Here is a 16903-nt window from a genome sequence, read left to right as displayed (position 1 = left end):
GTGGTCAGATACTATGGTGATTAGGATAGTACACAAAATGGAATAGAATAAGGTAGTGTGAGTTGCTATAATGGCTCTCAAGTCACCTCTCCCTGTCACCAGCACGTGGAAAATGAAGTATAGTTTTTCAACTGCCATAATGGGCTGTTGAAAGCTGGTGCAGAGTAGGGCATTCTTCAGGCTGCTCTAGGTTACACCAGGGACATGCACAGTGTGAAGCAGCCCCACTGATCGGGGGTACAAAGACAGCCTTTATATGCACACCCTTATCTTGAGCTGCGTTGTGCAGTAGACAATGTACAGTGTTGTGCAGCTGTAGACTTCAGAAACCAACTGATAGTGTCTCAAAGAATCTTAAGTTGAAAAAATAATACAAATGGCTTAGATAAAACATTGTCCTGTAGATTTAAAAACTGGCTGATTGACCCAAAATGATGGAATGGGGTGAAGCACTTGTGCATCACCCAGACAGCAGCTCCCAGAGACTGACATCTTTGAATGAAGACAATGGAGCATAAGATAGTTGGCCAAGCTTGCCAGGCCATACACTCAACTTGATGGCATTTCTCTCTGTCTGTCTGTCTGTTTACATAATGTGATGACTTTTGAATGCCACATCTTAAAATGAGCCATAGATTCTTCTTCAAATGACAGTCCCTATATGTATTCCAAAATGCAGGGTGTGCATGTGCGCCATGAACCAGAGCCAGAAGTTTTCGGTAGCAGTGTCTATTGATTTGCAAGTGGGTTGTGCATTGTCTCGTGCTCCAGGCGAGGTTATAAGAGGCCCTGCGGGTGACACTCCTTCAGTTCCCTCTTACCGCCACATGGTCGGAATCGGAATCCTTGTTCCTCTGTGCTCATAGTCTGACTACGAGAATGCACTTGTCCGTTGTTGTCACAGACTCACAGGCCCTGTGCTCTCTCGGCTCAGTATGGCCCCTGTGAGTAACCCCCTTCAGCATGATAGCCCTCTGTGAGGGTTGCACACTCTCTCCAGGACTAGGCCTTTTGGCCCTGCAACCTCCTGGGACTGCACTACTGAGCCTCCAGCATGCCTGTCTCTGCCGTGGGACCCCTCAGGGAATCCACTTGCTCTGGACCCCCGGGACCTCCACACCCAAAGGGAGCAACGCCACCCCGATCTCTAGACTGCAGTGACTCTCAGCCAGTGTAAATCAGAAGAGTTTATTGAATGTCTGAACCCAGCACAGGAAGTTCTCAAGGCCCTCGGGTCTAGAAAGTCTCAGCACCGTCCATCTGGGTCTGTCCCGTCCCGATGGGCTCTTTGTCCCCAGTCCAGCAGCCCCCTCCTTCCAGCCAATCATCAGCTTCCCCAACAGCCCCTCCTCCATCCTTTGTCTTCAGTCCCACGTAAACAGGCCTCCTGGGCCCTCTCTCTTCCTTTGGTCCCACTTTCCAGAACCAGCTGGTCAGGTGACAGACATCCTCTCCTCAGCCCTTTGTCCTCCCACTGGCCAGAACTGGCTGGGTTCCAGACTGGGGCGAGCCTCCCAGTCAACAGTTGATAGGGTACCCATTCTCCAGGCTGTAGTCTGCACACAGCCCCTAGCTATCCCTTCCCTGTACCCTGAGCTACCCCGTCCCCACACACAGCCCCTAGCTACCCCTCTCTCTGCTCCCTGAGCTACCCCCTCCCTGCACACAGCCCCTAGCTACACCCTCCCTGCACCCTGAGCTACCACCTGCCTGCACACAGCCCCTAGCTACCCCTCTCTCTCTGCCCTGAGCTACCCCCTCCCCACACACAGCCCATAGCTACACCCTCCCTGCACCCGGAGCTACCCCTGCTGCATGCACACAGCCCCTAGCTAAGGAGTTCTCAAACTGGTGGTCAGGACCCCTCAGGGGGTCGCGAGTTATTACATGGGGGGTCATGAGCTGTCAGCCTCCACCTCAAACCCCAGTTTGCATCCAGCATTTATAATGGTGATAAATATATAAAAAAGCATTTTTAATTGGTAAGGAGAGTCGCATTCAGAGGCTTGCTCTGTGAAAGGGGTCACCAGTTCACTGCCCTAGCTACTCCCTGTCTGCACCCGGAGCTATCTCCTGCCCCCACACAGCCCCAGCTCCTTCCTCCCTGCACCCTGAGCTCCCCAGTGCCTGCACACAGCCCTTAGCTCGCCCCTTCCTGCACCCTGAGCTGCACCCTGAGCTATCCCCTGCCCGCACACAGCCCCAGCTCCCCCCTCCCTGCACCCTGAGCTACCCCCTCACTGCATACAGCGCCTAGCTATCCCTTCCCTGTACCCTGAGCTACCCCTCTACCTCTACACAGCCCCGAGCCCACCTGCCTGCACCCTACGCTACACGCCTGGCTATCCCCACCTGCCTCCTGAGCTACCCTCCTGCCCACACACAGCCCCTAGCTACCACCTGACTGTACCCCGAACTACACCTCTCACTGCATATAGTGCGTAGGTATCCCTTCCCTGTACCCTGAGCTATCCCCCTCCCCCCACACCCTATGCTACACCCCTAGCTACCCCTGCCTGCCTCCTGAGCTGCAGCAGGTTCCCCTTGACTTGGGTATATCCTTGGAGAAGGTCCAGGAGTCCAGGACCAATACCACCAACTGTTGGACATTCTCCAGTCCAGGGGACCATCTCACATCACACTGGCCATTAATCATAGAATCATAGAATATCAGGGTTGGAAGGGACCTCAGGAGGTCATCTAGTCCAACCCCCTGCTCAAAGCAGGACCAATCCCCAACTAAATCATCCCAGCCGGGGCTTTGTCAAGCCGGACTTTAAAAACTTCTAAGGAAGGGGATTCCACCACCTCCCTAGGTAAAGCATTCCAATGTTTCACCACCCTCCTAGTGAAAAAGTTTTTCCTAATATCCAACCTAAATCTCCCCCACTGCAACTTGAGACCATTACTCCTTGTTCTATCATCCCCTACCACTGAGAATAGTCTAGATCCATCCTCTTTGGATCCACCTTTCAGGTAGTTAGAAGCAGCTATCAAATCCCCCCTCATTCTTCTCTTCCACAGACTAAACAATCCCAGTTCCCTCAGCCTCTCCTCATAAGTCATGTGTTCCAGACCCATAATCATTTTTGTTGCCCTCCGCTGGACGTTCTCCAATTTTTCCACATCCTTCTTGTAGTGTGGGGCCCAAAACTGGACACAGTACTCCAGATGAGGCCTCACCAATGTCGAATAGAGGGGAACGATCACGTCCCTCGATCTGCTGGCAATGCCCCTACATGTACACCCCAAAATGCCATTGGCCTTCTTGGCAACAAGGGCACACTGTTGACTCATATCCAGCTTCTCGTCCACTGTCACCCCTAGGTCCTTCTCTGCAGAACTGCTGCCTAGCCATTCGGTCCCTAGTCTGTAGTGGTGCATGGGATTCTTCCGTCCTAAATGCAGATCTCTGCACTTGTCCTTATTGAACCTCATCAGATTTCTTTTGGCTCAATCCTCCAATTTGTCTAGGTCCCTCTGTATCCTATTCCTACCCTCCAGCATATCTACCACGCCTCCCAGTTTAGTGTCATCCGCAAACTTGCTGAGGATGCAATCCACACCATCCTCCAGATCATTAATGAAGATATTGAACAAAACCGGCCCCAGGACCGACCCTTGGGGCACTCCGCTAGATACCGGCTGCCAACTAGACATAGTCTGTCATCTCAGCCCAGGCCTGCTTCGCCTCACGGCCTGGTTTTTGGAAGGTTTTTGTCACACATAGACCCTAACACCCATTCAACACTGTACGGCACATGCTTACGCACAGCAGACAAGCTTCCACATGAGCAGGCTGTGCAGCAAAATGGAAACGCTTCACCGCCTGGGCACAACATCATCACTTCTCCCTTGGTGCCATCTCCGTCCCCACTGTCCTGGATTACCTCCTAGAACTTAAGACCTCAGGTCTCTCCCTCACCTTGGTCCAGGTCCATTTGGTGGCACTTACTGATTTCCTCCCACCGGTGGACGGCCACTCGGTGTTTACCTACTCTAACACCACCCACTTTCTGAAGGGGCTAAAGAACATCTTCCCACCTATCCTTAAGCCTACACCCCCCTGGGACCTCAATCTTGTACTCTCCACCCTCATGAGACACCCCCCCCCCCCGCCTTCAAGCCCCTGGCCACGTGCTCCCTCTCCAACCTATCCATGAAGGTCATCTTTCTCGTGGCCATCGCTTCTGCTAGGCAGGTCAGCAAATTGGCGGCCATGATGGCTGACCCCCCATATACAGTCTTTCATAAAAAAAAAGTTTTTCTTATGCCTTCACCCTAAGTTTCTCCTGAAAGTGGTCTTGGAGTTTCACCCCAACCAGTCCATCCACCTCCCGGTCTTCCATCCTAAGCTGCACGCCACTCCAGTGGACAGGATCCTGCACTCATTTGGTGTCCGCCATACACTTTTGTTCTACCTCGACAGAACCCGTGCCTTTTGCGCCTCTCCACGCCTCTTTGTGGCCACTGCAGAGAGGCCCAGGGTCAAGGGAACTGGGATTGTTTAGTCTGCGGAAGAGAAGAATGAGGGAGGATTTGATAGCTGCTTCTAACTACCTGAAAGGTGGATCAAAAGAGGATGGATCTAGACTATTCTCAGTGGTAGGGGATGACAGAACAAGGAGTAATGGTCTCAAGTTGCAGTGGGGGAGATTTAGGTTGGATATTAGGAAAAACTTTTTCACTAGACCCACAGTGCATATCAAAGTGGGTCTCTACATGCATCAGAGAGTGCTATGTGCTAACACTCTGCCTCCTGGCTGGATTACAACCCACTCAACACGGGCACACACGACCACTTCCGCCTTCCAGGCAGATGTTTCTTGGCATGACACATACCGCGTAGCCACCTGGCGCTCCGGGCATATTTTAGCAACCCATTATGCTATTGCCCAGACAGTGACAGAAAATGCAGCCATGGGCTGTGTCATCCTGCAGACAGTGATACCTCTTGCATCCTCACACCCACCTCCAATCTGATCACTGCTTGATACTCACCCACATTTGGCATACATATAGGGACCATCACTCAAAGAAGAGGAGGAGATTACTTACCTGTAACTGGAGGTTCTTGGAAATGTGTGGTCCCTGTTTGTATTCCAGTGTCTGCCCACTGTCCCCTCTGCTGTGGACCACACTGATCAGTGGTAAGAGGGCATCACCCCACACAGCCTCTTATAACCTCACTTGGAGCACAAGGCAACACACAATGCATGTGCAAGTCAACGGACACTGCTACTGAAATCTTCCAGCTCTCATGCATGATGTGCATGCAAACCCCACATTGGGAATACAAATAGGGACCACACATCTTAACGAACATTCAGCTACAGATAAGTAACCTCCTCTTTCTGTTTTTCTCTAAAAATGGGTTGTCCATTACTATGAAATTTTAACACCAAGTAATTTTTATGCGGTTTGCTGCATGCGTGCTTGCACAATATTTGGAGTAGGTGGCTTGGTGTGTATAGAAGGGAAGTTTGTGAGAGTCAGGTAGTTATGTTTGCAGTGCTTGGTATGGTGGTGGTAACAGATGTGTGCCTATGGTAGAGGAGCAGAGGGTACGTTTTGCTGGGTGGCTTAACTTTCGTATCTTCGCTTTTTGTGTGTTAGTGTTGGCTATATTATGTATGTAGCATCCCCACCTGCCTCTCAGCAGTTCTTTGGGATATCCTTTATGGTGTGTTTGAAAACTTCCCAGCCTTCTTCCCACTGGTAGATTTTAATATTTCTGTGTTGCTCACTGTATTTTGTATTTCTGAATTCACCAAAACTTGCTTTTCAGAAATCTCTTGCTCTTCTACTGCTTTATTCTGTGACCTAGTTATTTGTCATGCCAAGTACAAGTAGCTGGTAGTCACTGGTTCTGAGCTTCCCTGTTTCTCTCTTTCATCTAACAGGATTTCCCAACAAAATAAACAGGAAAGGGCTGAAAGAGCAAAGGAGGGAGGCATTATGTTTTCTATTTTCATTTCTTTTAATTCATTCTGATTTCATTTGTCCTCCTTACAGAAACTGCTAGTCAGATATCCTGACTCTATGCACTTCTGTACTGGGATTGGCTAGGTGCTGGGGCAGATATCACAAGGTTGAGCACCGTAAATGGACAGATAAGGCATAAATTATGGAGGGTTTTTTTTGTTTGTTTGACATTTACAGGCTCATGAAAGTCTTATTGATGGGCACTTTCCTGCCCCAGAGGAGACACTGCAGCACCTGGCAGCCCTAAGGCTGCAGTACCTTCATGGAGACTATTCCAAAATCACCTGGACCCTCGATGGCATTTACCCAGTGAACAGGCTAAAATCCAAAATCCTGCAATCAACAAAGAGCAGTGGCATGACCAGTCATGCTCTGGAGAGGAGACGGACCAGCTTTCTGGAAGGAACTTTGAAACGTGGCTTCAAGACAGGCTCAGTAAAAAAGCAGAAGGTGGAAGAAGAGCAGATGATGGAAATGTGGGTGAAGGAGGAGCTCTCTGCTGCTCGGGCCAGCATAGTGCAGAAATGGAACAAGTTGCAGGGACTGTCTCAGCACCAGGCCATGGTGAAATACATGTCCGTTGTAAAGGAATGGCCAGGCTATGGCTCAACACTCTTTGATGTTGAGGTGAGAGGTGTATAAACTCAGATAACAACTACTGTCCAAGCAGGCATTATTCTTGGGGATGAAAAATGTTGCATTTTACACTGAACAGCATAGAGAAACTCTTGTTAACATGCTACATTCCGCCTGACTGCACTGAGTGTGATTCCGCCATCAGAGCAGCACCACATACCTAGTCAGGCAAAGTGGAGAGTACTGAGTAAACACTCCAGTTAGTCTAGATGCGTGTTCTGCTGGGTGGGAAGGGAGACATGGACGCTCCCACTTTGAAAGAGAGAGAAAAAACTTAGGACCTTCCCTGGCCTCTGAAGATGGTGGTGTGAGAAAGGAAGGTACAAAACAGGGAGGGAGATGATTTTCCATCACCTGTTGTGAAAAAAGCCCCAGTCCTTTCTAACAGGAGACACTCCAAAGAAGGCAGTGAAATAAATAATACAGGCAATGGTGCATTACATTACTCAGCATATTTACCTCAGTAAAATAACTGTTTATGAATATTTACAAATTTCTTTTAAGCTGCTCTAGAATTTTCATTTTGCCACAGACTTTAGGACAGCAGTGCCACAGAAACCCGGGAATCTTGAGCAACATTTCGGTGCAGTGTCACATACATGTGAAGCCCTGAAAATTGGGGTAGGAGCTTTGGCTGTGAGGATCTTGCAGCTGGCCTACTCCAAGCTATTCCCTGTTTCTCACAGCAGAAGGCACTGAATGAGATAGGTGAGAGAACTGCCTGTGGAGGACCTCACGGCTCATTCCTAAACCTTCCCAGCAGGAGGTGCTGTAGGATTCTCCTGCAGAAGTCCCATTTCTCCTATGGAGGAGGAGTACTGTGGTGTCCAGAGGGAGCAAGAGCTCTCAGGCCCTGCTATGTTTCATTTTTTTTTAAAATGCATTTTTAACTCTTTCTTAAACCAGTAAGATATCTGTCTCGTAGGGTTACAGAATTAGAAGGAAAGATGAGTGAGTACAGAAGGACTGCTCAGACATATTCTGCACTGTTTATTCCAAAACCCTCTGCTCAACTGTTTGACTCAGGATATGTCTACACTTTGAGCGGGGGGTGCAATTCCCAGCTCAAGGAGACGTACCCACACTAGTTCTGAGTGTGAGGGCCTAGCTGCCCTTTGTACATGCCGACCGTCCCGGATGGGTACGTACATGGGGTGGCTAGCCCCTCCCTCTGTCTGCACTGCCATGCCTACACTGCTGTTTTTAGCTTGCCAGCTCAATCACAGCTAGTGTGGTTATGTCTCCAGAAACTGGGAATTACACCCAGAATTCAAAGTGTAGACATGCCCTCAGACCTGCAATGCAGGAGTGTCCCCAGGTTTTCTTTCCCATTTGGAGCACTTCTGTTAATCTGAGTTTTTTGTTCTCAACAGTGTAAGGAGGGTGGATTTCCGAATGATCTCTGGCTTGGAGTCAGTACAGAGAATGTGTCTGTATACAAACGGGGAGATCCTAAATCACTGGAAACTTTCCAGTATGAGCACATTGTTTTCTTTGGAGCTCCACAACCCAATACCTTCAAAATTACAGTGGATGAGCGAGAGATGTTCTTTGAAACCTCCCAGGTATGTGTAACAGGATGTCCCTGCTGTGTATACAGTGTAACTATCCGAGTTCCATTATTACTGTGATTTACTAGAACCGAACAAAGATTTGAACTTTGCAAGTGAGAGCTGCCTTATTAAAAAACTCTTCCTGTAGAAACTGGGCAGGAGAGGAGGAGGGTTTGATTTCCTTTCAACCATGTCACTGCCTAACATAGAAAGAAAAAACATGCTGAACCTCATTTAACATGCAAAACACTTTGTTAATGTGGAGTTTATGGTTTTGGGTGTTCCTTGGTCCCCCATGCTTCTCATGCCCTTCCAGAATGTGAAAAGCGAGTTAAAACAACTCACATGGGAAAATAATACAGAGTTACGGTGACCATACATCATCTCTACAAGACTATTAGTGCAGTAGTAACCAATAGAACATGAACTGTAGAAATGCAGCAGTAAGGTGACACTTCCTTTCCAACAGAATCATATGACCTTAATTCTGCTCCCTTGAATCCCTGCCCTGAGTGGTCCCTCAGGGAAATCAGTGTCTCAGACCTCTGTAAGCCATTTGTAGCACAAGGTGGAGCATGAAGACAGATACATTTTGGGGAAACTGAAGAGAAGTTTAACGTTTTTAAAATCCTTGGATTTCTGCTTTCCAGAATTTTTCAGGCAAATCAAAGTACCACATTCCTCCTTTAACTTTTATGTTGAATGGGATATAATACTCACCACCTGCAAGGAATCTGAGTAGTAATGATGCTGGCACAAACCACAGTGAGATCTGTGAGACCGTATAAATTGGAGTTGGGATAAGTGTAAATCTCAGATTCTTCAGGCTATGATCCATGTGGATTCACTGCTATTCTTTCTGGGTGCACATGCACTCAAGATCAGATTTTTTGGCCAGCATTGTCTACTGATTCATAGATTTCAAGCCAGAAGGGACCAGTATGATCATCTAGTCTGACCTCCTGTATAACACAGGGCATAGAACTTCCACACAAAAATTACTAGAGCAGGTCTTTTGGAAAAACATCCAGCCTTGACTTTAAAATGGCGAATCCACCACAACCCTTGGTAAATTGTTCCAGTGGTTGATTATCTTCACTTTTAAAAGTTTATGCCAGTGGTTCTCAAACTTTTTTGTACTTTCGTATAGCAAGCCTCTGAGTGTGACCCCCCCTTATAAATTAAAAACACTTTTTTCTTCTTTGAGTGATAGCTCATGTGTATTCCACAATAGGTGTGTGTGCTCACCACGTGCACCAGTGCCGGAAGTTTTCCCCCTAGCAGTACCCATAGGGGGAGCACTCCAGCGACCCCTGGAGTGCCACCTCCATGACACAGTGTAAGGTGAGCTGCGTGCTTCCGCCACCCTCAGTTCCTTCTTGCCGCCAGTGAAGGTGCGTCAGAACTGCTCTGCTCCAGCTTTGCTGTAGCTCATCCCCAGAACTTTTCGTTCGTTCAGTGCTAGTACCTGTAGTTAGTTAGCTGTTACAGTTAGTTCATTTAGTTCGAGTATCTGAGCCAGGGCATACCCCGCGCCCCGGGTTTTAAGTCATGTGGCTCTTGTAGGCGATCTATGCCAAGGAGTGATCCGCACGCAGACCTACCAGTGATCATTGCAAGATTTGCAAGTCGTTTAAACCTCGGACTAAGAGAGAAAGAGACATTAGGCTCTGGGCCATTCTCGTGGCGCTGACCCCGGCTCTGGCGCATCTCTCCAGGTCTGCACCAGGCATCGGTGCACTGCGACCTCCCGGTGCCTTCGACTAGTCGGCACCGCTCCCTGTCTACGGGGCATAAGGAGGCTAAGAAAGTGCCTTCTTCGCAGCAGCACCAAGGTAAACCAGGGGCAGAGACTAGACCCATGTTGGCCCTCGATCCCCTCCAGCCTCTAGGCCTCCCACTCATGTTGAGTGTAGTTGCCCTGCTGCTTCAGACCGGGCCCCCCCGGATATCCGGATGCCTTCCATGCCAGAGGCCCTGCAGGCGGCCAGAGATGTCATGACCATGCCGGTACCAGGAGCGCTGCTGGTGTCGGCTCCCCGCTCCAGAGGCAAGCCACCACTGGGTTCTCCACAGTTGCCCCCGGTGCAGCACTGGTCTCAGTCGCGGGAACGTTCCCAACGCCGTTCTCCGCCCAGCGACCTTTTGGGGCGCAGTCCACATGGCTCGTCCTCGACTCCCACCAGACTGTCTGGTTGGGTACCGTCCGACTGGGACGTCCGGCACCACTCCACGCCACGGAGCAATTACCGATGGGACCGAGGCAGATGTCGCCAAAGGTCCTCGTCTCACAGGGGTTACCACAGCTGGTCGCAGCACGAACGTCGTCGCTGTTCCCGCTCGGAATCCCACTCCAAGTCTCCGCCAAGGCACCGTCTCCGCAGCCCGGGGTGTAGATCGCCAGCACCGCGCCATCGCGGATCTGCCCGTTAGAGCAGATCTTGGAGCGGCAGCTACAGATGGTACTGGTCCTCCGCATCAAGATCACGGTCCCTTGGGCGACGCCGCTCCCGGCACCGCCGTTCCTCCCGGTCCCGTGGCAGCAGCAGGTTGTTCATCAGCCCGGTCTCCGCTCATAGTCACCCTTCCATGGGCCAGGCCAAAAGGCCGGGGCCATCGGTGCCACAGCAGGTGCAGTGGCACTGGGCCCGGTGGCCGGCACAGTGGTACCAGTGAGCACCATGGCCTCCAACGCAGCCCCTGGTGGGGGCCTGCTTGGTAGCCGGAGCCTCAGAGGCACCGTTGACCTCTCTCTCAAGGCCCCTGAGGAGAGGGTCAGTGGGACGTGCGTCCTCGGCACCGTGCCCGGAGCCAGACCAAGTGGTGGACCCTCCAGTGCTGGCAGATACCAGAGCACTGTACCGGCTTCCCCACCCTCCCCGGATGAGGCGATAGCGGCCCTGCCCCCCTCCGTCCCACAGGAGGACTTTAGGGCCCATCAAGAACTTTTAAAACAGGTGGCATCGAGCCTTCACCTCCAGGCAGAGGAGCTGGAGGAACCCTCAGACTCCCTGTTCAATGTACTGTCATCTTCGGCACCGGGCAGGGTGGCTTTGCCCCTCCATGAGGGGGTGGCAAGGATCTCAAATACCTTGTGGCAAACGCCAGCTTCCCTGGCCCCCATCTCGAAGAAGGCAGAACACAAGTACTTTATACTCGCCAAGGGACACGAGTGCCTCTACACCCACCTGGCGCCCAACTCCCTGGTGGTCAAGTCGGTCAACCACAGGGAATGGCAGGGCCAACCAGCCCCCACTCCGAAAAATAAAGACTCAAGGAGGCTGGACTCTTTTGGCAGAAAGGTTTATCCATCCTTGAGTTTCCAGTTGCGGGTGGCAAACCACCAGGCTCTCCTGGGCAGATACGAATTCAACATGTGGGGTTCACTGCCCAAATTCGAGGGCTCCCTCCAGGAGCACAATCAAAAAAAAGTTCAAGGCACTGGTGGAGCAGGGTGCAGCGGCTGTTAGGGCGTCCCTGTAGGCGGCGTCAGATGCGGCGGACATGGCAACTCGATCCATGGTCTCGGCAGTGTCCATAAGAAGGGCGTCATGGCTCCTGCTGTCCAGTGAGGCGCAGTCGGTCATGCAGGATCTCCCAGTTGACAGCAAGGCTCTGTTTGAGGAACAAACAGATACAAAGCTGCATGGCATGAAGGACTCCCGCATGACCCTGCAGACCATGGGTCTACATATTCCAGCTCCGGCCAAAACTAAGTGTAAGCTGCAGCAGGCCCCTGCTCCGGCTTCCCAGCCTAAGTACGAGGCTGCCTATAAAAAGTTGAGAGACTATAAGAGGCACCCTCAGCAGCAGTCACAGCCTGTCCCGCAGCCTGGGTCCTCCAAGGGCAAGCAGGTGGGGAAAAGGCAGTTTTGATGGGATGCCAGGGGGCACCCTGACAGTTCCCGAAGGGGATCCCCCCCTCAATAAAGCTTCCCTTCTGCAATCGGTTGTGGGCTTTCCTCCTGGAGTGGTCACGACTAACCTCGGACCGCTGGGTCCTCAACGTGATTTCCCAGGGCTACACGCTGCAATTTGTTTTGCCCCCGCCCAACCATCCCCCACCCCCGTTCCTTCTGGGGGATCATTCGCAGCTCCTAGACCTGGGAGTGGTGGAAATGGTGCCCAGGGAGTTCAGAGGCAAGGGTTTCTACTCCTGCTATTTCCTTATCCAGAAGGCCAAAGGGGGACTCAGGCCCATCCTGGACCTGCGGGATCTGAACCAGTTTATGGTCAAACTCAAGTTCCGCATGGTCTCCCTGGCCTCCATCATCCCCTCCCTGGATCCAGGGAATTGGTACACCGCCCTGGATCTGCAGGACGCATATTTCCACATCCACATATTAGAGGGGCACAGACACTTCCTCCGTTTCCTGGTGGGACAGAATCACTACCAATTTACGGTCCTCCCATTTAGCCTATCCACTGCCCCAAAGGTGTTCACAAAATGTATGTCAGTGGTAGCGGCCTACCTAAGGCGCCAGGGGGTCCAGATCTTTCCCTACCTGGATGATTGGCTAGTCAAGGGCAGCTCCTGGTCACAGCTGCGGGATCACGTGACGCTTCTGCTCTCCACGTGTGCTGCCTTGGGCCTGTTAGTAAATGACAACAAGTCCACGTTAGTCCCGGTCCAGCGCATAGAGTTTATCGCTCCTGGACACCTCGTCAGCCATGGCCTCCCTCCCACCGGACAGATTCGAGACCCTAAAGGGGCTCATCAACATGGGCATGAAGTTCCCTGTGACAATGGCCAGAGCATTCCTCCAGCTCCTGGGTCACATGTCGGCGTGCACGTATGTGGTCCGCCATGCCAGGCTCCGAATGAGGCCCCTCCAGCTTTGGCTGGCCTTGGAGTTCTCCCAGGCCCGGGGCAGGATGGACAAGGTCCTCATCATGCCCGACCCAGTGATTGCCACCCGTCGGTGTGGTCCACCCTGAACAACATGCTCCAAGGGGTCCCCTTCCAGGACAGGGCCCCGTTGTTGGAGCTGGTGTCCAATGCGTTAGACCTGGGTTGGGGGGCCCATGTGGGGACTGTTCAGACCAAGGGCTGTGGTCAGCCCTGGAGCTATCCCTACACATAAATGTCAAGAAACTCAGGGCGGTGTATCTGGCGTGCGTGGTCTTCCGCTCGCACTTACAGGGCAAGATGGTCAGAATGTCACATGATCAGTTCATGCCCCTCAGCCGAAAAGCAGTTGATGGCTTACCCCACACAGGCACAGCCTGCTGCAGGCAAGAACGCTAGGAAGCATCTTCACAGCAGCAGTGGCAGCTTACCCAGAGAAGAACAGGCACCGACTTTGCTGGTGGATGCTCCAGGCCCACTTCTTCCCATCCCCGCTCCACTCTAGGCCCATCTCTTCCCACCCCCACTCCACCTCATCTCCAGAGCACCCCACATCCCTGCTCCTTCCCCACCCCCAGATAATCCTAAGTGCCACCAAACTCAGGGAGGGAGGGGGAGAAGTGGAGACGCTTCCCCGCTCCTCCCCCTCCCTCACAGAAAGTCCTAAGCTGTTTGCCAGTGGGGGAAGCACTGGGAGGGAGGGGGAGGAGGGGGAGAAGAGGAACTTGTGCAATGCTCCCTTGTAAAATCGCTGCTCTTCCACAAAATCTTACATGCAGTGGACAGAGCAGGCAGCCAAAAGACGTTATAAGGGAGCATTGCACAACTTTAAATGAGCATGTTCCCTAATTGAGCAGCGATGTAACTTTGAAACAGCATTAAGCAGGAGGACGTTAAGTGAGGAGTTACTGTATCTATTGCCAGCACTTCAGGGCAGTGACTATGTCTTTCTGCAAAGTGACTCGTACACCTAACTACTGTGTTTTCAATCTGCCTACCTATCCTTTCATTTTTTGTCCAGGTGGGAGAAATAATAAAGATCATGAAAGCCTACATCAACATGATTGTGAAGAAACGCTGCAGTGTCAAATCAGCTGCCAGTACGGACAGTCACACTAGCATCTGGACTAGGTGATGAGAAGGAACCCTTATTCCATTAGCCAGAGGCACTTGTCATGCGGTGGGAGTTTACAACTTGGCAGCAGGATGTGTAGCAAAGATTTTTTTTTTAAAGAACTTCACTTGATTGATTCCTACATAGAAACAAACTGAAATCACATATCACCACTTACAGTATCAAGGGATTTGCACCTCATCCTAAAGATGTTAGTTAACATCAAAAACTGTTATATTAAACATGAACAGCAGAGACTTGTATTCATCTTGGTTGTTTGAGGGACACTATCTTAAAAAAACAAAGCCACAAGCTTCCTCTTATCTGTCGTCTTCTGCCTTTTTCACACTTGTCTGTCACACTGTCAGAAAAATACACAAGGAACAGTTCTGCAGTAGAGGAAGTAGATTCAATAGCTTTCAGTCTGTCGAAGAACAACTGGCATCTGGGAATTGAGCTAAGAAAATATTTGTTTTAATTTATTTTTCAGCCAAACTTAAAGTTGCATTCCTTTTTCCCAGATTTAATAGTGTTTAATTTTGACTGCCTGGATGTCACGGGCCATTACATTTTACCTAGTTAACCCTGTGCCGCATCAAGTAACTTGGGTTAGACTAAAGTATTTTGGTCCTCAGGAGCCTGAACAGTTGGTTGCCACAGCTAGAGAACAGGAATGTGTGTGCATGGTTCTCTCTCAAGAACAGGGGTGGGCTGTCTGAAGTGGATCCTACTCAGGTTCAGCTCAAACTACATTATAAGCCCTGGTTGAAAAGTGAAGTGTTGACTATTCCTGGGGAATGAATGCCATTTAGTTGCATTTACAAGGACACAGCTGTTTCAGCCCCCACCCTCAATTTTAGTTCAAACTCATCCCTTTAAAGGTAGTGACTTGGATCCTGCCATGCAATTTATTTACATTTAGGCTTTTAGGATGTCCTGGAAGGAGGGACAATCACCTTAGAAAAAGTGGTGGCTCTTACTAAGCACACAGTGTGCAGATGAACTACCCTTCCTTCCACTCTAGTCTAACAAGAAAGACCGCCACTTTCTCCTGCAACATTCCATCAAGAACTTCACATGCCACTCAGTTCTAACTGGCTCCTATACCAGTAAAGTTCCTTCTTTCCACTCCATGGGTCTTTAGCAAAACCCAAAGAGAACAATTTGTTGTCACAGAAAACAGGACGAGTATAGTTGGCATCTTTCTCTTCCCCCATCCCCCAACCATTCTGCGACATGGACACGCCAGATCTGTCACTAGGCTAAGCAGGTACAGTGTTGACATTACATTTTTTTATACTGGAATTTTGCCTCAAGAAGCCTTATTGATGAGTCTTACAAGAGCCCTTTTTTGTCACTTCCATAATAAAATGGATGACCAGGTGGCAACTTCAAATGGTCAGGAAAGCAGAGGAGATGGGCAAAATAACACTGGTCACATTGCATATTTGGTCAAATACACTGAATGGAGCCTTTTAATATATTTAACCATAGCTCTAATTTCCTCTGCCCTACTGCTATAGTCTAGCTCTTGGGTAGCTGCAGGCAGCTTGAACCCAGTTGGGAATGTTAACACCCCTCACTTCTTGTTTTGACATGCTCATTTCTATTACAGATTTCCTTCTGCTCTTTTTTTAATTTGTAACTGGCTTTACAAAATGAAGGTTTAATAAATTATTGGCTTGCATGGCCTGTTTTCCTTCACAGATGTTGTGCACAAACAGTTGTGTGCTCATGTGTACCTGTTTATACAGAGATCTGTCACCCAGTGCTGATATGCAGACATCTCTGAGCATGAGCAGGAAAGCAACTGCTTAGCAACAATGTGAGTAGCAGATTTTGCTTTGGTGACAAGTTGAGAGGCCCAGGATGGGGTAGGAAATGTTTCATGCCCTCTTGGTGATCGTGCTGCACAGGGTGATTTATTGGGTGGAGATTGCATCTTTGGTTAGTGGGGGAGAGCACAGGCCCACCCTGAGACACTTGTTGCTTCCCCGTTCCTGAGCAAATGACCAAAGGAAGAAATGGAGAAGAAATGCAGAGAGGTGGATGTACCTCCCAACAGCCCTCACATTCCTTGTATATATGGGCTCCGTCCATTCAGCCGGGTCCCCCAGCATTTATTATGCAGCTTTACCAACTTGTGTTTTAGGTATTCTTTTGGCGAGTGCTGGGATTTCAGATGACATCCAGTCGCCTCCTCACAAAGTGCAGTCTTCCAAAAACCAGCAGTCTCACCCTTCCCCTTGCTGTTTTCACAAGGGTGGGGAGAAGGGAGCAAAGAGCCCAGCAGTTAAGCATGGCTCTGCTCCCTCACCCAACCGCTGAGCAAGTGATCGCTGCTCCTCCCCCTGCAGTACCTGGCCTGGGTCAGGGCAGAAGTGGGTGAGGAGCCCCTGGAGATGCCCCTGCTGCAGCTCCTCATACCTAGGAGAGGTGGATGAGATCAGTGGTAGGAGTACAGTTGGGGTTGGGGTTAGGGATCAGGATGAGGGTTGGGGGCAGGGTTGGGTTAGGGTTGAGGGTTGTTTGGGTGAGGGCAGGGGTTAGGATGAGGGTTAGGGTGTAGGGATAGGCTTAGGCTTTAGGGGGTTAAGGTTCTTAGGTTTAGGGGTTAGAGGTAGGGGTAGGGTTAAGGGGTGAGGGTTAGGAGGTTAGGGTTTTAGGGTGATGGTTTAGGGGTGAGGGTCAGGGTCAAGGGGTTAGGGTGAAGGTTTAGGGGTTAGGGTTAGAAGGGTTAGGGTCCGGGGTAAGGTTTAGGGGTGG

General features: G+C 50.5%; 1 protein-coding gene across 1 annotated transcript in view; it reads left to right on the top strand.

Moving 5' to 3' along the window:
- Positions 1-14316, top strand: part of LOC144272335 (unconventional myosin-X-like) — a 229841-nt gene extending 215525 nt beyond the window's left edge. The window contains exons 40-42 of the mRNA XM_077830334.1: positions 6163-6612; positions 7995-8186; positions 14045-14316. Of these exons, the coding sequence (XP_077686460.1) occupies positions 6163-6612; positions 7995-8186; positions 14045-14158 (756 nt within the window). The 3' untranslated portion in view covers positions 14159-14316. The remainder of the gene's footprint in view (positions 1-6162; positions 6613-7994; positions 8187-14044) is intronic.
- Positions 14317-16903: the final 2587 nt, after the last annotated feature.

This window comes from Eretmochelys imbricata, chromosome 11 (assembly GCF_965152235.1).
Source record: "Eretmochelys imbricata isolate rEreImb1 chromosome 11, rEreImb1.hap1, whole genome shotgun sequence".
NCBI classification, from domain to species: domain Eukaryota; kingdom Metazoa; phylum Chordata; order Testudines; family Cheloniidae; genus Eretmochelys; species Eretmochelys imbricata.
Note: the sequence above shows the minus strand (reverse complement) of the source record. Positions and strands in the feature narration are given on the sequence as shown.